At 41.3% G+C, this 22,368-nt stretch overlaps 1 protein-coding gene across 2 annotated transcripts; it reads left to right on the forward strand.

Annotated features, from left to right (window-relative positions):
- Window positions 1–9: 9 nt before the first annotated feature.
- On the forward strand, window positions 10–22,350 carry LOC125310461 (zinc finger protein 3 homolog). Of its 2 annotated transcripts, XM_048267917.1 has the most exons (7): window positions 10–275; window positions 437–636; window positions 897–992; window positions 1,091–1,192; window positions 1,280–1,390; window positions 1,473–1,593; window positions 20,533–22,350. In XM_048267917.1, the coding sequence occupies exons 1-7, from the start codon at window positions 245–247 to the stop codon at window positions 22,281–22,283; spliced, it is 2,412 nt and encodes an 803-aa protein (XP_048123874.1). In that variant the 5' UTR covers window positions 10–244; the 3' UTR covers window positions 22,284–22,350. The 2 variants fall into 2 exon arrangements, with proteins under 2 accessions (XP_048123874.1, XP_048123875.1); XM_048267918.1 differs by lacking the exon at window positions 437–636.
- The last annotated feature ends 18 nt before the right edge of the window (window positions 22,351–22,368 follow it).

A 22,368-nucleotide genomic window follows, 5' to 3' on the forward strand; every position in this document is an offset into this window, starting at 1 on the left:
CGTCAACCGTCGCACATGAAATACGACTGGCACTGCGACGAAACAATGTGGAGTTCTGTTTACTGTTTAGGGTAGCTGCTGTTATGGCTGTTATCTATCTTTTCACCGATTATTTACCATAATTTAACGGCAACATACATTTCCGTCAGAACAAGACATTCGACCGAAATGTAGCTTAACGTTTATATTTTCTCTATTCTGGCTCAACACTGCAAATTTGAAGCAGTATCAACGTCAATTCGCTATGGGACGGAAATCTCTACTCAAATCACAAGGTCTGTTGTTGTTGATGTTACAACTAAGTCATGTTATTTCTGCATAAAAATACTTCCATGCGCGTTCTAACGGTACACCTGTGACTAATTGTAAGTAACGCTACACTTTTAGCTAGCAAACACAGCTTTAACGTAACATTAAACTCACTATTTCTCTACAGTGCCAGTCCCCGCGCTCTCTTTGCGACTTTTGGTACCCCCCATTCGGTTGATGGCTGCTCAGATGTGGCAAATTGTTCAGCGATGCCGAGTCGTTCATTACGGATATCTGGACGAGTTTGTAACGCTTGTTGTCGATATATTCCCCGACATACTCAGTCATAAGGAAATAATTCTGCTCAGTCTGGGATTGCGAGGAAGGGTATGGTACTTTTAGATCTGCTCCTATACTGTGTAATGAAAAGTAAGCTAACTGCCATATCAATATGTAATTCAGAAATGACGGAAAAACGTAGCCTACGTACTTACAATAGTAGCCTACTACATTAACAATGCATTTGCCAATGCAAGTCAGACATCCCTGACCTGTTGAATGAACTAGGCTGTGGGCTATACACACCAGCCCCAGTAACGTGCAGTAGGCTTAGTCAGCTATTAATGGTCTCTCTCTTGCAATTTCAGCTGCTACTTAAACTGTGTCAGGAAGACCGTGAATCTGCTCCAAAGACCATACAGCCACACATTGACAGAATGCGCCAATTTGTTGAAGACCTGCAAGTAAGTGGAATTTGATTGCTGAAATGTAACTTCAAAATATGATCTAGGAAAATGGCATCTATGAAAAATGACAAAATTCATTGGTTCTGTCCTTGTAGGACAGCAGCAAAGACACAAGTACGCAGACTGCGGTTGGGAACTTCTTGGACCTTGTCCAGAACTTGTTGAAGGACACTAACGATTGGAATCATTTCTTCCAGGTAATTCATAAAGTTGCACTGAAACCCAAAAATGATTATATAATGTTTAGCTTTCATTTTCATTTAATTTTTTCTACTTCCTCTCAGGAGGTGTTTCCATCCGTGTATGGAAAGAAGTTTGAATCGGCACTACAGTCACTGATGGGCGAGTTCCTTTCAAGACTTGAGCAAATGCTGCCGGTACCAGACTTCAAAGAGGTGCTTAACTTTTTACCTACTCAATTTTGTGCCCTGATCCATACATATATTGCTCAACCTTTTTGTTGTCTGTGCTTCTCAGGCTGCGTCATTACTCAGTGATAGTACTTCAGACTTGGAGCTATGTTTCCAGACACTAACTGACCCGGAACAACTTAAAACTGTGCTTCTCCATAAGCCAACTACTACCAAGTTCGACAGAGGTTGGTATTATAATGCAATCAATTGTATACAAAGCCTGACCTTTTTTGTGTAAATTTTCATTTTTATTTATTTTAGCAGACGCTTTTATCCAGAAAATAATATTCAAGCTACAGTGCACCTTACTAGAGGATAAGAGTGCCAACATTATAAGTACTAGTCAAAGTATGGTAGGTGGAGAAAGTGGTACAAGAAGAAGATAGAGGAGGGAAGTGCATGGTAAGTGTGTTAGGTTGAGAGAGGTGTTACGAGAGGAGGTATCCTTGGAAGAGTTGGGCCTCAAGAGTTTTTTTTTAAGACAAAGATTTTTGTCCACAATAGCAGAGGTTCTCAACCTTTTTGGGGCTAAAGCTTGATTTATGCTTCTGCGTCGACTCCACGCACTGGCCATTGCCTCTACGCCATCATGAACCTTTTTCAGTTATGCGTCTCCTGTGTTTGCACCACCACCAAAATTGAAGTCAGAATGGCAAACTCCATAGACTGCCGTGTTAAAATATGAATGCTATTTGTTTGGCCTTTTTTCTTACTGAAATTTTGTAATAGTCAGGGGTGGGTAGAGTACTGAAAATCTATACTCAAGTAGAAGTACACTCCCTTCAAAAATTACTTGAGTAAAAGTAAATACTCCCATCTGAGAAATCTACTTAAGTAAAAGTAAAAAAGTACTTTGTTAATAAATTACTCAAGTAACAGTTACTTTTAACATTTTTATATTTTTTAAAACAATGCAAAACATCAATTATGATACCTCTAGCCATGATCATAAATAAATCTTTTAGTGAGAATATTTTCCCCAGCGTTCTTAAACCTGCTATTATCACCCCGGTGCACAAATCTGGGGATACTCAAGTGGTCTCAAACTACCGACCCATCAGTATTCTCCCAGTTGTGTCTAAGGTTATTGAAAAGGTAGTAGCAGAACAACTAATTGCTCATCTGGACTCCAAGTCCTTGTTACACCCTGTGCGATTCGGCTTCAGGAAAAAACACTCCACTAAAACCGCATGCTGCTACTTTCTGGAGGAAATTAAATCTAGCTTAGATCAAGGAGGAGTGGTGGGAGCACTCTTCCTTGATCTACGTAAAGCCTTTGACAGTCATGAAGTACTGATTCATAAACTTGCAAAATATGAGATCTCCTCAAATGTCCAAAATTGGATGAAGTCCTATTTAAGTAGCCGAACTCAATGTGTGCAAGTAAATGGCACATTATCTACTTGCCACTACCATGGGAGTGCCAGAGGGGTCAATTCTAGGCCCTCTGCTCTTTTGCTTGTATATCAATGACCTGCTTTACGTTTGCAAGAGCATAGATATTATTATGTATGCTGATGACACTGTTTTGTATGTCCATGGGAGAAGTGCAACAGATGTGGCAAATAAGCTAACAAGTGTTATGAGCAGGGTTACTGACTGGTTACAGGATTCATGCCTTACATTGAATGTTGAAAAGACTGTATCTATGTTCTTTACCATTGGATCTAAACTCAAGACCTATCCCAAAATTTCAGTAAATCAACAAAACATAAAACATGTAGAGAAATTTAAATATTTGGGAGTAACTCTTGATTCTAATCTTACTTTTAAAGATCATGTTAAAAAATTGTGCAATACACTGAAATTTAATTTAGCAAATTTTAAATATATAAGAAATTCTCTTAGAACTGAGGCATCTAGTACATACTTACAAGCAATGATCATCCCTCACCTTCTATACTGCATCACATCCTGGTCTCAGGCAAGTAAAACAGTGATAAAACCTTTAGAATCTTTGTACAAAAACTGCCTTAAAATCCATGACAAAAAGAAACGCCATTATCATCACTGTCATATACTGGCCAAATATAGTTTATTGAGTTTTGAAAATCTAATGACACTCAAATGTGTCTTTACTACATAAAGAAATATAAATAAAGCAAGCACTCAACAGTATCGTTTACTTTTTAATTGCCTCACAAACGTTTCGGGCTAACACCCTTCTTCAGTGTGAAAAATGGCAATTTCACCCTTGACCCCAAGTAGGTGTGTTTAAATAAACTAGAGCCCAGCGCTCTCCAACAGGGGGAGACCCAGTTTCAATGTACAAAAAACAACAGACAAAAGACAACAAACTAACAGCATATACATGACAAACATGAACCACCTATGTCACAGTCCTGCACATTCCAAACATTACCATATACCACATATTACAAAAAACAAGACAATATAATTTCCTCGTTCATCCCTTTGGGGATGAGAGTGTCCAGGGAGTGTATCCAATAAGCCTCCCTCTGAAGTAGTCGATTCTCTCTATCCGCACCTCTGCAAGGCATTTCCACAACCTCAATCCCCATGTATTTTAAGTCATTGGTACTGTGGTTAACCCGGTTAAAATGTCTAGCCACTGATGATTTCTCATCGTGGTTGCGTATGGAACATATTCTAGTTTTTAGTAACCGTTTTGTTTTCCCCACATAATACAAGTTGCAAGGACACTTAAGAAGGTAAACCACATACTTGGTGTTGCATGTAATTTTACCTCTCACTGTAATCTTTTTTCCTGTGTTGGGGTGCGAAAATGTATTCCCCTTGATCATAGCATAACAGTGTATGCAATTATGACATGGGAAATTGCCACTGGGGATCTGTGACAAAAAATGTGTGGGCCTAGTGGCGGGCAAATCAGATTTAACTAAAAAATCCCGTAAGTTGGATGTCCTCTTATAGAAGTGTCTGGGTGGGCAAGTAAAAGCTTTGGCAATTTTCGGATCTGTCTTCAATATGTGCCAGTGTTTATTGACTATGCGTTTTACTGATGGTGATATGGGACTATATGTGGAAACCATGGCTAACCCCTGATCAGAAGTGTTCCTGGACTTAGATGTAAGCAGCTCAGATCTATGAATCTGACACACCTTTCCCAAATGTTGGTTAAGTAAATTATCACCATACCCCCTATCTCTAAATCCATCGCACAGGACTTTGGCATGGGACTCAAACGTCTCATCAGAGTCGCATATCCGCTTCACTCTAGTTAACTGGCTATAAGGGAGGCTTCTCTTTAAAGCAGGTGAATGATAACTGCTGAAATGTAAAAAAGTGTTCCTGTCTGTCTCTTTCTTAAATAGCTCGGTATGCAAGACTGTACCCACTTTTTTAACAAGAACATCCAAAAAGGAAATGCCTGCTTGGAATGTGCAGGACTGTGACATAGGTGGTTCATGTTTGTCATGTATATGCTGTTATAGTTTGTTGTCTTTTGTCTGTTGTTTTTGTACATTGAAACTGGGTCTCCCCCTGTTGGAGAGCGCTGGGTACCTGTGGGGGTTAAAGGTGATGATCTAAATTTAAACACACCTACTTGGGGTCAAGGGTGAAATTGCCATTTTTCACACTGAAAAAGGGTGTTAGCCCAAAACGTTTGTGAGGCAATTAAAAAGTAAACGAAGCTGTTGAGTGCTTGCTTTATTTATATTTCTACGTTTTTGATTTATTATCAAGAAAGTTTAAGCACCCAGTTGAAGTACTATAGGGTGTTGAGCGTGCTTCCTTATTTCTACATCTTTACTACATAAAATAATTTACAGTGCTACTGCTCCCCTTTGAAAAAGTTTGTAACACTCTGCTCTGAAAATACTGAGCGAACTACACGACGTGTCACAAGGGGGGAGTGTAGCATCCCTCGTCGTAAAACCAAATTTGGGAGTTCCTTATTCTCATGTGTGGCCATGAGACAGTGGAATGCCCTCCCCACAGAATACATATTATGTACAAATTCTCATACCTTTTCATGCTTGACTAAGAGGTGGATGTTAAGTTGTTAAGGGGGTTGTGTGTGTCTGTGTGTGTGTGTGTGGAGCTGGATAGTACTAAACAGGCTTTAGTTATATGTGTATGCATGGAGACGCATCTCGGCGCAGAAGGAAAAAACACAGAGGAAAACGAGCCGGGGCCCGTAACAGATTGAGGAATAGAGCTCATAGGCCTCCACTGCCTAGCATTCTCCTAGCCATGGTCCAGTCTTTTGTGAACAAGATGGATGAACGAAGAGCGAGGATACAGTTTCAAAGAGACATCAGGGACTGTAACATTCTATGCTTTACTGAGACATGGCTAACTGAACTTGTACCGGACTGTGCCATCACTCCGGTGGAGTTTTTCTCTGCTGCTCGCTCTGACAGGACTGAGGAATCTGGAAAATCGAAAGGTGGTGGTGTTTGCATCATGACGAACAGCAAGTGGTGTGATCCTAGAAATGTCACCGTTCTCTCAAAGTCCTGCTCGCCTCATCTAGAACATCTAGCGATCGTCTGTCGACCCTTCTACCTGCCCGTGAGTTTACTTCGTAATATTCAACGCTGTCTACATTCCTCCACAAGCCAACACAGATGCTGCGGTTTCAGAATTGCAAGAAGTGTTAAATAGACAACAACACACGCACCCTGAAGCTGCGCTTATTGTGGCCGGTGATTTCAATCAGAGCCCGTCTACGGAGAGCCTTGCCACTCCGTATTAAGTCCCATTGTACCGAATTTTGGATGCAGTTCCACCAGAGTTCCACTGGGGGCGATCGCCATGAGTGCAGAATGAATGGGAGTCAATGGAGCTAGACGGCTAAATTTGTCTCTTTCACCTGATTGTCGTTGACATCTCAGATTTGATTGTAGTTTGTATAACTTCAACATGGGTTATAGGTCAAAAGTTAAATGTACGAGTACTTATGTCCTTTTGATTTCTTACAGGTTGGGTCGTTGTTGCACATAACACGCTAGCATTGTGCTAATGAATGACGTCATTGACACATTTTAAAGGCTTTTTAGAACAATTAAGTGACTTTAAAAAATATAATACTCAACCAAGTGTATTTTCTTTGCCTCCCTTTTTCGAATACAATACTCAAATTACTTGAAAAAAAATTATATCCCCGAGAAAAGTGGATTTTGAGGGGTACAGCTCCATAGACCTCGATGCATTCTGCACTTTCGTGGACGAAATTTCATGTGGAACCACAGAAGGAACTGCAACCAGTTCAGAAACCGGAAGTTTTCCGAGAGTGGCAGTTCTCCCCAGATTAGACATTCTCTGTTTCAATCAAGTACATCTGAACCGGTCCATGCCTGAATTTATTCAACACATTCACTTCCCTACATGTGGTAACTACACACTGGATCACTGCTACACACAGTTCAAGAACAGTTACAAAGCTAAGTCTCTACCAGCTTTCGGAAAATCAGATCATGCCGCTGTTTTCCTACCGCCTATGTACAAACAGAGAAGTCAGACGGACCCCCCAGTGATGAAGGAGGTCAAGCGCTGGACTGACCAATCGGAAGCCAGGTTACAGGACGCCCTTAGCAACGTTGACTGGGAGATGTTCAAGACGAACTCTGCTGACATAATTGACCTTTCGCGAAGTCCCGCCCCCCTTAATTACTGTTGCTAAGTCCGACAGCTAAGACCGGAGTTGACTAGAACTTCAATGGTAGCTGTAAGCCTGTCTGTAAAAGTTACAACTTAAGAGGCTCTTTTACAGAGCCATGGACCTGATTTCATTTAGAATCCGTTGAACAACTCCAGTATGGAGACACATGTATAAAAAATAATATCTAGGTTTGTTGGGTGACAAACTTAGACGGGGGGCGAGTGGGACTCACTGATATTAATAGCTAGCTGTGCTAGATAGACTTGCATGCATATTGCTAGGGCACCAGGTCATGTCATGTAAGGAACATGGTACTGCAAATAAACGGAAACATAGTCTACATTGCAGAGCGACTTCAACTTTATTATTTTTTAGTGAATAAATGTTACACTACTGTGCACAGCCCCATGCTTTTATGACGAGGCGATGCTAGCACGTTAGCAGCGGTTAGCTAACTATGCTAACCTTAGTTGTTTACGAGTCTCCTCTAAGTGACATTCATTGTGGTTTGCTAAGGAGTAAGTTTAACTCTTTGCTTACAATAGGGGAGAGCTGGGAGGAGATAATTTAACATAATAACAAAAAAGCATAATCAAGATTGAAAGCCATTATTCTGTGTATCAGTGTTGCGTTAATCCCACACATGTCGTTTGGTCGTCCCTTTTCCATTTATATCACTATACAATCCCATAAAACCGGAAAAAAATCACTGCTTCCAATGCATTTCTATGGAGCTGTCACAGTGAATTTGTTCCGGCCAGGGAAAAAGTTCCGGATGACGCAACAATACCGTTCTAAACAGCTGTCTGATATGGTGTGCGCTCGTGAATATAAAGCAGGGGGAGCAGTTCCGGAAGACTTTATCTACATGTGCGGAGCTACTGGACTGCCATTGGCTCATCCACGTTCGATGGGCGGGGCTTGCGATAGGTCAGTTGAGTTACATCAATATGCTAACTAATTCCATCATCCCAACTGTAAAGATCCGAAGCTTCCCTAACCAGAAGCCATGGGTGGATAGAGAAGTGAGAACGGCATTAAAGACACGCACCATGACTTATAATGCTGGGCTTATTTCAGGGGATATGACGGATTACAAAGCGGCATCTTATAGTTTATGTAGAGCTATTAAAGATGCTAAGCGGCGGTAAAGCCCTCCCTGATGAACTTAATGCTTTTTATGCTTGGTTTGACATGAAAAACACAGACTATCTTGCACTAGCTGCAGCATGTGAAGCAAATGAGGATGCCTTTCTGTGTCTCTGAGGTCGATGTGAGCAATGCCTTTAGGAGGGTTAATTGTAGAAAAGCTGCTGGACCGGATGGAATTTCTAACAAGGTTTTGAAATCCTGCGCTGCTCAGTTAGCTCCTTTGTTCACTTATATCTTTAACACATCATTGGCTCAAGAGACAGTTCCTACTTGCCTCAAGCAGTCTGTTATTGTTCCAGTACCAAAAAACAAAAGTCCATCATGTCTGAATGACTACTGCCCAGTAGCCCTGACGTCTACAGTGATGAATTGTTTTGAGAAGCTTGTAAAAAACATTATCTGCTCATCCCTCCCTGCCTCCTTCCTTCCCCCTCAATTTGCTTACAGAGCCAACAGGTCTACAGAGGATGCCATCTCAAACCTCATGCACACCACCTTAACTCACCTGGAGGAGGGGAATGGGAATTATGTGAGGATGCTGTTCATTGACTTTAGTTCAGCATTCAACACGATAGTACCTCTCACCTTGGTCACAAAGATGAAGGCCTTAGGACTGAACACCACCCTGTGTCACTGGATATTTGACTTCCTCACCAACCGTTCACAAGTGGTTAGAGTGGGGGATCTGACATCTGACTCATTAACCATCAGCACTGGTGCTCCCCAAGGCTGTGTTTTGAGTCCACTGCTGTACAACATCTACACACATGACTGCAAAACCAACAGTAGTCATACCTCCATCATCAAGTTTGCAGATGACACAGTGATCTTGGGCCTGATTAGTAACAACAATGAACAGCTCTACTTGGATCAGGTTGATGAGGTGGCACAGTGGTGTCAATCTAACAGCTTGACACCTGAATATCAATAAAACCAAGGAAATGGTAGTGGATTACAGAAGGAAGCGGCAGAACTAGTTACACCCCACTAATGATCAGCCGGCAACCTGTAGAGAGAGTCACAAGTTTTAAATACCTTGGTGTCCACATTACTGAAGACTTAACATGGACTGTTAACACTCAATATGTTCTGAAGAAGTCCAGACAACGACTCTACTTCCTTAACAGCTAAGGAAATTCAAAGTTTCTACATCCATCATGAAGGCCTTCTACACTTCAGCTGTTGAGAGTGTTCTAACTGGTAGCATCATCACCTGGTATGGGAACTCCACAGTTAGAGATTGTAGTACTCTGCAGAGAGTAGTGTGCTCAGCTGAACGTACTATAAGAACTCAACTCCCTGCTCTACAAGATATCTATTCCAGAAGAGTACTCCTAAGAGCCCAAAAGATTCTGAAGGACTCTTCTCATCCTAACAATGGATTATTCCTACCGCTCAAATCAAGAAGACACCTATGTAGTCACAAAGCCAGAACTGAGAGACTCGGAGAAGTTTTTATCCCCAGGCCATCCGAACTCTGAACTCACACTATACTGACTTTGCACACATTCACTCCTCAGCACTCTCAAACATTTCCCAACTCCGAATTCACACTATACTGAATTTGCACTCATTCACTCCTCAGCACTCATGACCCCCCACACACACACACACACTTTTAGCACTTTTACATCCCTCTCCCTATGCTACAGACCTTTTATTTATTTTCTTATTTCATCACACGTCAAAACACACACACACACACACATATCTGACTTTCTCCAACTTTTGCACATCTCCATAGAACTTTTTATTTATTATTTTTGATTTCTCCTCCATCTATCTACCCATGTCCTTGATTGCCTAGCCTTTCTGCCCCCCCCATCCCCATCACACACATACACTGACATCATCACTGTCATCACCTCACATACATACAGCACACTGCTTGCTACAGTAAGCCTCCTCTACATACTTGCTGCACACTGCCCCCCCCTCCCCACATACACAGCACATTGTCTTCAGGATCTTCTCCAACACACATCCTCTACATACTTACAGCACACTGCCCCCACCTACTGTACCCACACACACTACACACACACACAGTCACTGCTCCACTCCCCTCCCGCCCACACACACATCTTCACTGTCATCACTCACATACATCATACATACAGTACTCTGCTTGCATTAGTAAGTCCCTTCATCATAGGCTTTTTCACACAGAGATCCCGCTAAATTTGCGGGAAGAGGAGACGTCTTTTTGCCGTCTTTTTGTGTCTGAAAGCGAGGTGAAAATTTGCCGGCCTGCTGATCTGTTCACATGATGCAGCATTTTGGGGAGCCAGGAGGCAGGATCAGCTATAGTAAATTAAATTGTGACGTGCAACAGGGAGCGTGTAGAGTGATAGTCGTAGGCCTTATTATGCGTGCGGGGCTTCAGATACAGCAGGTGTGTGATTTCAAAACCATGGCGGAGAACCGACTGCATTTTGGTTAGCTTGCATTTGCTTTGCTGTTGCTGTTAGATTCTTGCGATAGATGTCTTCAGACAATAAAAAGTCATTTGGAAGGGAAATTGAAGAGAAGAGTTGCCCTTGCGTTCGCCGTGATTCCCCTTTGAAAATCAGAGGTTCCAGGCTACTGTGGCCTTGGTCAGTGGCGCCGCCAGCCGTAATCCTGTACGCACTGTGCGTACAATTTATTAATGAAATCATTCAATATTACAACAATAAAAAATAGCTTGTGTATTGCCTTAATTGAAACATGCTTCGCGCACAAATGATAGCATAGGGCAAAGAGAATGGACGTCTCAACATAAGGATACATTAGAAGAAGATGATTGGTGTAAACTTTGTCACACGACGTGATAGAGTGGTGAAGTCCCGCCCCTTCTACTTCCGGTCCATGGGACCTATCTTTCAAAAAATTATGAACGGGAGTTAATGGAGAGATAACAATTATTTTTTGGTCCAGTTTGAATTGTGCCACAAATTTCACATATGATGTGTGTGAATTTAAAAGATAATTTTTCACGTCAAGAAAGTACTGTTGTTCGATAGACTTCAAAAGTTATGTTGGTTTTGTGCGAATCCACTCAGTGGACTACATCTCTCGTCTCGAACGACGTACATCACCAACGTAATGAAACGATAAGAGCTGTTATGCTAGTTAACGGTTGCATCTTGCTGCCTGCTATGTCACTTAACAGTATGTAATGTACAGTCTATGGACGAATACAACTTACCTGATGTGTTTAATCCTCTGACTCATGGTATTTTCTTCGGCAAGGAAAGCCCAATTAAGACCTGTTGCTGGTATGCTGATACAATCTAGTGTGGCTGTGAATGAGCTAACGTTACTTAACATTGACAAACATCATATGGGTAATTTAAGGCACAAGTCAACCGGGACCAGAAAATAATTTCTTTTTAGACTGCCATTTTTTTTTGAAGACCCATGGAGGCAAACCGTTCAATTTTTTTGAAGGTTCTATAGCTTTGTTTACATCCAGCTGGTAGGCCCCCATGAACATCGAGGCAGTAGGCTACATCTCTGGAATGTCAACATTTCAGGCATCAATAAAGGTGATGATGAAACTTATCCCATTGTTCAATATTTGATAGCCTGTCACAGGAACGTTGTTTCCGCTAAAATCTGATTTGGTGCATTGATCTGTATCGAGAACCTGCATGTAGCCTAATGGTAGCCTAACTTTTTTCTCTGTTCAAACTGGTTTACGAAGGCGATAGCCTTTCTTAGACGATAGCCTTTCTTAGAAGCTGTGAAATTTGACCAGAAAGGAACATGTCTTCCTTCTGAAAGCTGAGCAAAAATCAAACAATATTTGATCATTTAACTGAACAGCGACAGGATTTGGTAGGCAGTAGACTCAGCAGACTTTAAAACGGTAGCCTAGAAGCTACTGTTATAGCCAGCGTCAAACATTAATGGCATGAATCCTGTAACATATTATATCATATAACAGCGATGGCTTATTCCAAGGCGATCTGCATGGATATAACCACCCAGAAAAACTCAGAATGTGAGTGATAAAGTTCATTAATTGTGTGGAAACCCATTGCAAACCCTATATTAGGGTTATGCTAGCTCATTTGTTATTTTGGTCATGTGGACTTGATTAAACGGGTAAAGATAATTCATAAACTGCTTATTTCTTACATGACTGAAGCAGTAGCCTAGGTTCAACAGTGGTGTTTGAGGTTGCTGTGTTAAGTTGTTGTGTGTGATGGCTAAACTATTAGGATCAAATCAGTTTATTTTGACATACGAGTTAGCCTAAGTGACCTGGCGTTTATAGCACAAAAGCCTATTCTGTTTTCATTTATTAGCATTTGTTGTGATTATATAATCAAATGACACACATGATAACGTGAAATAGAAGGACAGAAGATGTTTGATGTCCACAAGCATGTATTTCCAGCAAATTAGAACAAACTGTTCGGTAAAAATAATCTTGCCATGTTTAAAATGCTGCACTTTTTTTCCCTTCATAGCCTGTCTCTGGCAATTCATTTTTGGATGACTGTAGATAGTTGTATTTTTAGCCTGTTTTAGTAGACAGTAGGCTACACCATTCAAACTATCTTGAGAATAAAAAGACTTCACAGCTGCTAATTGATCATTCCACAACCACAATAGGTAGGCTAAACGGTCCTTTTGCTTCTTAGTGTGTTATGGCCTAAGCAAGTGGTCGGCATCCCGTCAATATTTGATATTAAAATTTCAATTTTGAAGCTATTTGTAACTATGTGTAGCCTATGCAACCCGACTGTTGTAGGCTTGCTACCACTCTCTGCAGTGCCTTGCCTACCATTCTTGCCTACCACTCTAGTTGTAAACAAACGGTCACATGACATTATGGCGTGGGGTGCAAAACCTTAATTCACCCCTTGCAAGTGACGCCACGCTTTGTTCGCCACACAGCAAAATAGCCTAGTGGACGGCAGAACCGCGAATCAAATAAATTGGTTGTAATGGGACATATCCCACAAACCCAGGGATTATAGTGAGATTTAACCGTAGTAATGTCCTTCCCGCGACTGTTGGCTTTATTGTTTGGAATACAACAACATCCCATGTTCTTGCATAGATATATTTTGGTTTGTTTTCTTTGTGTTTTGGGAGTATTTCAACCACAATTGCATGCTTATCTCCTCAGTGTATGAAGCACAGCAGCGGTTGCTATAGCAACCATAGACTTTGAACAGGACGGCAGATAGCACTTAGGCAAAGTCTTTGGCAAGATCTGAATGTAAACAGATAATACCGTTCAAGTTTTTTTTTTATTTCCTATTTCTTTCAATTATTTAGCTTAAGACATGTAAGAAGTAAGTTTATTCGCTGTCATGAGTGGCAACGTACAAACTAAAGGTGTTTAAGTCGTGATTCACTCGGATCTTTCACCCGTGTCTTTAAATTAACCCATGAGTCGCGAGTCTCTAGTATCATTAACTCGGATCAGTTGAGTCCTACTACAATTCAATCTAAAACGATAAACAGCGCCACACACAAACCTCTTGCAACATTAGCTAGCCTCCTAGCCCTAGCCATCATAGCTGCCAAAAATGTAACAATTTCGTAGGCAACCACAACTCCACAAATCAACTCAAGCGACTGAGTGAGCAGGCAGTCGAGATAACTGGTTAACTTCCCAGAGGCGGAAACATTGCAGACTCACAGACCATGGGACTCAGATTGGAGCTGCTGAGTAGCAAACCGGGTTAGTCGGATCAGCCGGCCCGGTTAAGCTACGCTGAGTACTGAGTCAGTCGAATCAGCCGGATGCGTTGTCATGAGTGGATCTCTGCGAGGCCAGTAGCTCCTCCTCGAGGTGAAAAGCAATTCCACAACAAAAGCCATTTTTCCACTTCTGAAATAACATTCAATGTTCTGCATGTAGCCTAGACATAATTAGATTTGGTGTATAGATGTAGCATATTAAAATGCAATTAGGTCGTGCAGACAGTCCGAACTGCACGCTCATGGAGCTGCTTTGAGTATCTACCGGGTCAGTCGAATCAGCTGGGCGGGCGGTTACGTTGTTATGAGTCGCGAGTCAGCCGAATCAGCCCGGCTACGTTGTCATGAGTGGATCTTTAGAGCAGCGAAGTAACTCCTCGCGTCAAGGTGAAAAACAAATCCACAACAAAAGCCATGCTTTCACTTCTGAAATAACATATGTTCTGCGCATAGCCTACTTTAAAATGCAATTAGGTCGCGGACAGTCCGAAAACATTGCAAGCTTTGTTGGAGTTGGCTGCCTACCTGAGTCAGTCGGATCAGCCAGGCGGGCTTACGTTGTTGTTATGAGTGGATCTTTAGAGGGATCTTTAGAGGAGTTCTAACTCCTCGTCAAAGTTAAAAGAAAATCCACAACAAAAGCCATGCGTTCACTTCTGAAATAACATATATTCTGCACGATAGCCTACTTTAAAATGCAATTAGGTCGCCAAGACAGTCCGAAACATTGCAAGCTCTGTATGGAGTTGCTTGAGTAGGCTAGCCTACCTGGGTCATTTGGATCAGCCCGGGCGGACCGGTTAATGTTATGTTGTTATGAGTGCGAGTCAGTCGAATCAGCCGGCTACATGAGTGGATCTGTACACGAGCGAGTAGCCTAGTTTCTACTCGTGTCAAGGTGATAATAATAATAGGCCTAATGAGAATAGTAGTAGTAATAATAATAATAATAACAATAATAATAATTTATTCACTGCAGGGCATTTCTCGTTCCCTGTTTCTATGTCTACATTGAAAGTCAATTGCTTAGGCTAGGTTAAGACAATAAATAAACAGTCTGGCTCAAACTGCTTTCTTTCCCCGTGAGTGGGTGGAGGTTTTGACGCTATTATATTAGGCTAGTTTATATTATATTATATTATATTATATTATATTATATGCTATTATATTAGGCTACCTAACAGTATAGCTATGATTAATAGTATTATTAGTTGCCTAGTATTAGCAGCCTATAATACTTATTAGAATAAATTCCTAGTAGCCTACTATTAGTAGTAGTGGTAATAAACATTGTAGCAGAGTAGCATTAGACCTAGGCAAACTTTTCTATTGTTAACAAAACAACAACAAATAATTAATTATTATAATATAGGCTACCCTCTTTGTCAATAAGATCAACGTTTCTGAACATGAGCACCAAAAAGATGAACAATGTGTGGATGCACTTTGACCAGGAGAGCAAAACTCTAAAGGCTAAATGCAAGTGCTGCAAAAACCTGGTTTCAAATCATGGAGGATCCACATCCAACATGAGAAGGCACTTAATCTAAATGAAGCACCCCACGGCACTGCTTGAACGTGGGACTGAATTTCTTTGCGATTTAGCAATACTGACTCAAATGACTCAAGTGACTCGTTCAACCCGGATCAGTTTAGTGAGTGACTCAGAATAACCCGGATCCTTAAAAGGAATCAAGTTTGACAGGCCTAGTACAAACTGACGAGTTGCATTAGCCCTAGCACTATGAGCTACGATAAACGTTAGCTAGAATAGCTAGCTTCTAAGTGTGGCAGCTAGTTATTATTTCATGTTCTGATATGACATTCTTAACGTTTTGACTATGTTACAACTGATAAAAAGCAAGACAAATAAAGTAACCAAATCGCTTTGCAATATTTTTAGTCCAGAAATACTTATGGGTGTTCATTTACCATAATGTTAATTACAGTAGCCTAACGCAACGTTATCTCCCCTTGCTGTTACCACCAGTTTTAATAACTTTACATTTGCGATCATGACCCATTTCATCTAACAACACCACTGGCATCTTCTTTGACTATCAGACCCCAAACAACAATACATTGAACTACAAAGATGTTATAGTAATGGTGTTCAGTTCATTATAATCTTTGACATAATGTAATTTGCCGTCCGTCTCCCATCTTTTTGCCGTCCAGCATGGAGCCGTCACGTGACTTAAGTCACGTGTCTGCAAGGGGTGAATAAGTTAGACCGGCACATCCGGGAACTTGACTCGTGACAAACGTCCCCGCCCCTTTCGGGGGAAAACAAACAACCCTTCTCATTAACTCCAACGCAAATTAGGGTCAATAAACGTAATTCGTACAGAAATCGCAGGAGTAAATAATAACAAAAATACCACAAATCAATATGACCACTCAATACATAACCACTTTGCGATTCGTTGACCGTGAAAGATACCTACAAAAAGCAAAAAGCAAAAAAATTCAATTAATATAAAACATGTCCCTTCAGTCTCCGAGTGCGGAAGTGGTGCAACAACCCCACTCAGTGACCAGAAGTGTCATACGGTCTTCTCTTCTTATGGCTTGTAGCCATAATTTTCTTCTGTCAGGATTTTTTTGAGGACATGGTAGGCAAAAGAAACTCAGGGAGGGGTTCTTAGCTGTGTGGTTGGTACATGTCTACCGGTTCACTCTGGCTTGTTCTGAGGGAATGTTTTCCCCTCAAAAGGGGCATGGCGCAAACAACCTGCTCTGTGTGACGCGGGTCCGGTTGTAAGTATAAGCAGTTCTGGCGCTTAAAAACGCAACGTTCCATTCAGTCATAAATCATTTAAAGCGTGGGGCTAGTGCTTTCGTCATGAAAAGAAAACAGCAGCTTAATATTTTTCAGATGTTTAACAGTAGGCCTAGGCGCACTGTTAGCAGTTATGCCGAAGGCAGTGAGATTATTAGGCATTGCATCCTGTCACTCTGTTTGGAACATCGTAGTTCGGGTTGATAAGATTCAGTTAATGCGAGTATGGATTGTCTCAAAGTTTGGGACAACCAAACAGCAGTGTAGGCAAAGAAAATCCTAATTGTTAGGTTACCATAGCTGTCTTTTCTCTAGGCCTAGGCCTATCGAAAATCGCGACATAAGCACATTTTTTTCTTTTTTGTTCATGTGTTGGGTAGTGAAGTGATAATGCATTTAAAGCAGTAGGGGAGACCGGGGACAGTTGCAACAGGGGATGGTTGCAACATGTCAATTTTCTCCAATCAGAAACAAGGTAGAGTGATGACACTCACACTGCATATGCTCAGTTGGATGCCCCCCTTAGCAGAGAAAAAGCAAGGAGATTCCTGAACTGCTCCAGGATTTATTGTAAAATAACTGTTTTTTAGGTATGAAAGTATTTATTTTCTTGAGCTTTGTTTCTGTTAAACTGCTGTCACATATGATTTAAATGAGTTATATGTTAACTTTAAGCTACTATGGTTAGCATGTGTCAAGGTCCCCTTGTTTAGCTAGCACATGAGGTTTTATCATGGCTGACAGGAAAGGGGACAGTTGCAACAACTGTTGCAACTGTCCCACAGTCCCTTACAATGCATAAATATGATCATATAAAATATATATTTTTTTTAAAACCTGTTTTACATGACAATAGTCTAAATAAAAGTGAATTGCCTCCCAAATTGTTCCATTCTTCCTATGTCACTAAAGTCCTACTGTATTTTATATCTATTTCAATATTTGACATCTGCACATAAGGCCTACTCATCTAGACAAATCTATAATTGTCATCTAATCAAAGCTGGTGAATAAATAACACTGTGATATTATTATAACTTACATAACTTGTATTTACATACAAAAATAATCATTTTGCTGCACTGACATATATTGTAATATATTGTATTTTTAACATGTTGCAACCATCCTCAAACAATGTTGCAACTGTCCCCGGGCCCGGGGTCAGTTGCAACATCTGACTCCTTACATTCAAATGCAAATTGTGAAAAATGTAGATTCTGTAATTATCTTTAAATGGTTTAGACTATTAACAGACATATGTAAGTGTATTGGATAAAAAATTGGTTTGTCTAATCCAAACCGTGTCTGAGTAACAGAGCCAAATGCAAAAAGCGTTGCAACTGTCCCCGGTCTCCCCTACATCATGTGAGCCAGAGCCGATATGGCCAGCGCTGCTGCTCTGTAGGTATTCTGTCCCACCCAAATTTGCTGAACTACTTGCGAAGTAGCCTATTATCACAGACATCACATGTATCACACGAAAGAGCTTTTTCTCAGCTTTTAAACGATGTTAGTGGTTAGTTGTTGTGGTAAACGGTTTGCAAGAAAACTTTAATTTAATCATAACTTAGTAACTTTAATTTAATCATATTTTTTGCACCCGTCTCCCTACCCATTCATCTTGGTGGAATACTTTGCAAACTTTACCTCAACACATGACAAACATATATCAGAATAAACAGCAGACCTTACCGAACAAGGTAAGGTGTAAAGCATGCCCCTGTACATTTAGCCATTCCAGAGTAATCGGTTTTAAATTTGCAGCAATGTCTTTATGCATGTCTCCAACTTTTTGGTTCCTAACGTGTTTAAATTGTTCAATAGGTCTACATGATTTTATAACAGGCCAAATACAAGACAAATGTTACAAATATCGCCTAGATATCTGTAAGCATTACAATCAGAGGATATACATATAGGGCAGACAGACCTTGATGCCAGATCGCTGGATTTTAGGATAGCCTATTATGGCAACTGATTGCAGACTTTGTGAATTTATAGATTGACATAATGTGCTGTCTATGCTATTGCTGCTTTTGATCAGTTAGATTTATTTGCAATCTCCTGTGGTGGGCTGGACATAGCATCAAAATGCCCGCCCAGATTCCCCTTTCCGCCTTGACCCATTCACACTGGTGCCGGAACGAAAAAACTCGGCAAAATGTCTAGGGGCTTGGTAGTAAATTTGGCGAGACACTTTGTCCCGCCGTTCCGCCTCGTTCTATGTGAAAGGGACAGTCGTTTCTGGTACATAAAATTGCGGCAATTTCGCCAGTGTGAAAGGGCCTATACTTGCAGTACACTGCCCCCCCCCTACACAACACATTATTTCATCAGGAAGCTTCTCCAACACACATCCCCAACATACTTACAGCACACTGCCCCCCCCCCCAATACACATTGTGAAAGCATGAGGAAGCTTCTCCAACACACATATTGCACACTGCCCTCTCCCCACATACACAGCACACTATCCCATCTCCCCTGTCATCCCCCAACACACACACCAAGACCCCTGGCAGTTGGGTTAGCCCCTTGAGCCGTGGATCTGCCCAAGGTTTCTTCCTTGGTAAGGGAGTTTTTCCTTGCCCCTGTTGCTCTTGGGTGCTCATTGTTGGTGCCCCCCCCCCCTCCCAATAAATGCAATCTACAAATGCAGGACATAATTTCACTGCATTTCTTACTTCCAGTAACTATATGCATGTGACAATAAACTTCCTTGTATCCTTGTATGCTGGGGAGGGGGGTAAGAGAGTGTAAGTGGGCTGCTGGCGTCCATGTTTTCTATTCTAAGACTGCTTGTTTGTTAAATACTATGGCCATCACATCATCTTTAGTCCTATGTAATTTATTTATGTTACTGTTATTTTATTTTATGTTTTTATACTTGCCCAGGGACTACAGGTGCAAATTAGCAATTGCTGCTATAACCTGTGGGGTAGGCTATACTACGAAGCACGTTAGACATATGTAGGCTATGTAGACATATCGAGGCTTGACAAAGCCTTGACTCAGGGGTATACGTTAAGTGATCCTACGATAGCAGTTATGTGATATATTTGTCAAACTAGGCTTTCAGCTCAGATCTGTGCGCGTTCTCGGTGTTGGGATGACTTTGGCCGCCTCTATTTAAAAACCGCCTCTATTTAAAAACAATTACTTCCGCATTCTTGAGCGATAGCTTAATCTACACTGCGGTCATTTTTTGTGTCTAACCTATAACATCAAATAAATCAATTGTCATCTGTTGTTGTATGGTATGCACGTCCATAGTGGGATATTTGCACGCACAGCACTATTAAAGCGCATTCGAGATCCAAAATGTTAGTAGAGGCGGAGCTCCACCTGTAAGATATATGACAGAAATCTACACGTGAGAGAACTTCCTTTTTTAAGACAATTGATTGGTCAGTGTGCGGTAGATTACACGATTTGAGCTATAATTTAGCACATAACCTCCTCCCGACCAGGTTTGGTTGACAGCATAAGATACCATGGTGATATAGCGACACTTAAAACAGATCCACTTTCGTGTCACAGCATAGCCTGGCTTTGAGCGCAACATACCTCGCTAACCTTGTTTGCTTTTCTCATAGTCATTAGTTAATATAATAATAAGCAAAGCTATTGCACTGTTCCATCCCTACACTGTTCCCTTTTGCACTACCACCATTGCACAAACTCCACCATAGCACCTTATCATCGTCAATGCATCACATGGTCAGTTCATACCAGACCTTTATAATCACTTCACAAAATGTTTAACTCTTTAAATTCTTAAATTTGAGTGACTTTTTTTATGTATGCGAGATGTATGTGTGTTTGTTGTTATCTATCTATCTATCTATCTATCTATCTATCTAACCATTCTCATTTTCTCACCTGTTTCAGAGACACCGTTTGGAGACACCATTTTGTCTGCCCTATCCTATCAGCCATCTGTAGCTGGAGATCAACCGCCCCTCATCCCCGACATTATGCCTGAAGCTGGAGATCAACAGCCCCTCATCCCCGACATTATGCCTGAAGCTGGAGATCAACCGCCCCTCATCCCTGACATTGAGTCTTGGACAAGCCTTGTAAATGAACAAGAAAGCTCCATATGTTTAGAGGAAAATGGAGGTGTAGATGAGTTTACTGAGGAGTTTGAGGAGGACATGGCGGAAGTGGAATCAGAAAATTCTCAAAAAGAAGACCGGGATCAATGCAAAAAAACCTCTATAAAACCATTTGAGGGTCCCAAGGCTGTGAAGAAACCACATGAGGAAGACGTAGTGGAAGAGGGATCAGAAAATTCTCAAAAAGAAAACTTGGATCAATGCAAAAGAACCTCTGCAAAACCATGTAAGGGTCACAGGGTTGTGAAGAAACCATGTCACAAGGCTGCCAAGGAACTATGTGAAGAAGATGTGGCAGAAGAGGAATCAGAAAATTCTCGAAAAGAAAACGTGGATCAATGCAAAAGATCCTCTGCAAAACCATCTAAGGGTCACAGGGTTGTGAAGAAACCACGTCACAAGGCTGCCAAGGAACTATGTGAAGAAGATGTGGCAGAAGAGGAATCAGAAAATTCTCAAAAAGAAAACAGGCATCAATGCAAAAGAACCTCTGCAAAACCATCTAAGGGTCACAGGGTTGTGAAAAAACCACGTCATAAGGCTGCCAAGAAACTACATGTATGTGATGAGGATGTGACGGAAGAGGAATCAGAAAATTCCCATAAAGAAAACGGGGATCAATGCAAAACAACCTCTGCAAAACCATCTAAGTGTCACAAGGCTGCAAAGAAACCACATCATAAGTGCCTTTCATGTGACAAGACCTGTAGATCGGCAAAAGGCCTCAAAATACATGCGAGACTTCATTTACATGATGTTGCATTGAGTTGCACAAGCTGTAAAAGGAGATTTAGTACGGACACCGCTTTGAGGAAACACATGAAAGTCCATGCCAATTCTTCGGACTCTGGCAAAAGCAGTAAAAAATCTAAAGCAAAAGGACCTTTTCCTTGTAGTTTGTGTGGTAAATCTCATGCCAAACCCAATCCATCCCCCTGCGATCAATGCGGGAAAAGGTATTGTACCTACGTGGGTCTCTACAGACACCGCAAACTCCACACAGGTGAGCGACCATACATCTGTGACTTGTGTGAAAAGGGGTTTTCTGGTTCAGACATACTGAAAGCACACATGCTAACACATACTGGGGAGCGTGCTTACATGTGTAATGTGTGTGGGAAGGCGTTTACACAAGGATGCGCTCTGAAAAGGCATCTAAGAATACACACAGGCGAGAAACCCTTTGCCTGTAAGGTGTGTTCAAAAACTTTCCGGAGCAAACCAGAGCTCGAGCTGCACACTCGAACGCACACCAGAGAAAGGCCATACCAATGTTCGCAGTGTGGGAAGCGTTTTGTGGCATCGACTCACCTGAGAAACCACATGCGGACTCACACGGGGGCTCGTCCTCACGCATGTATCCACTGCGACAAGCGATTTGGGTCTCCTGACCAGCTGAGAAAGCATCTGCTTGTGCACACAGGTGAGAAACCACACAAATGTCCAGAATGCGGGAAGGGATTTTCACAGCAAGGCAACATGAAGATCCACCTACGAACTCACACAACCTGTAAGAAGACTTAGTAGCTGTACTTTAAAAAAAAATAGGTTTTGTATATTCATCGGAATAAAAGTTTTGTTCCTATTTTTATTTGTGGCTGAAATTAAA

Source organism: Alosa alosa, chromosome 17 (genome assembly GCF_017589495.1).
Source record: "Alosa alosa isolate M-15738 ecotype Scorff River chromosome 17, AALO_Geno_1.1, whole genome shotgun sequence".
NCBI lineage: Eukaryota > Metazoa > Chordata > Actinopteri > Clupeiformes > Clupeidae > Alosa > Alosa alosa.

Coding starts and splice junctions, on each gene's coding strand:
- LOC125310461 (XM_048267917.1), top strand. CDS start 245: ATGGGACGGAAATCTCTACTCAAATCACAAG. Junction 993..1,090: donor AATTTGTTGAAGACCTGCAA/GTAAGTGGAATT, acceptor CTGTCCTTGTAG/GACAGCAGCAAAGACACAAG. Junction 1,594..20,532: donor TACTACCAAGTTCGACAGAG/GTTGGTATTATA, acceptor CACCTGTTTCAG/AGACACCGTTTGGAGACACC.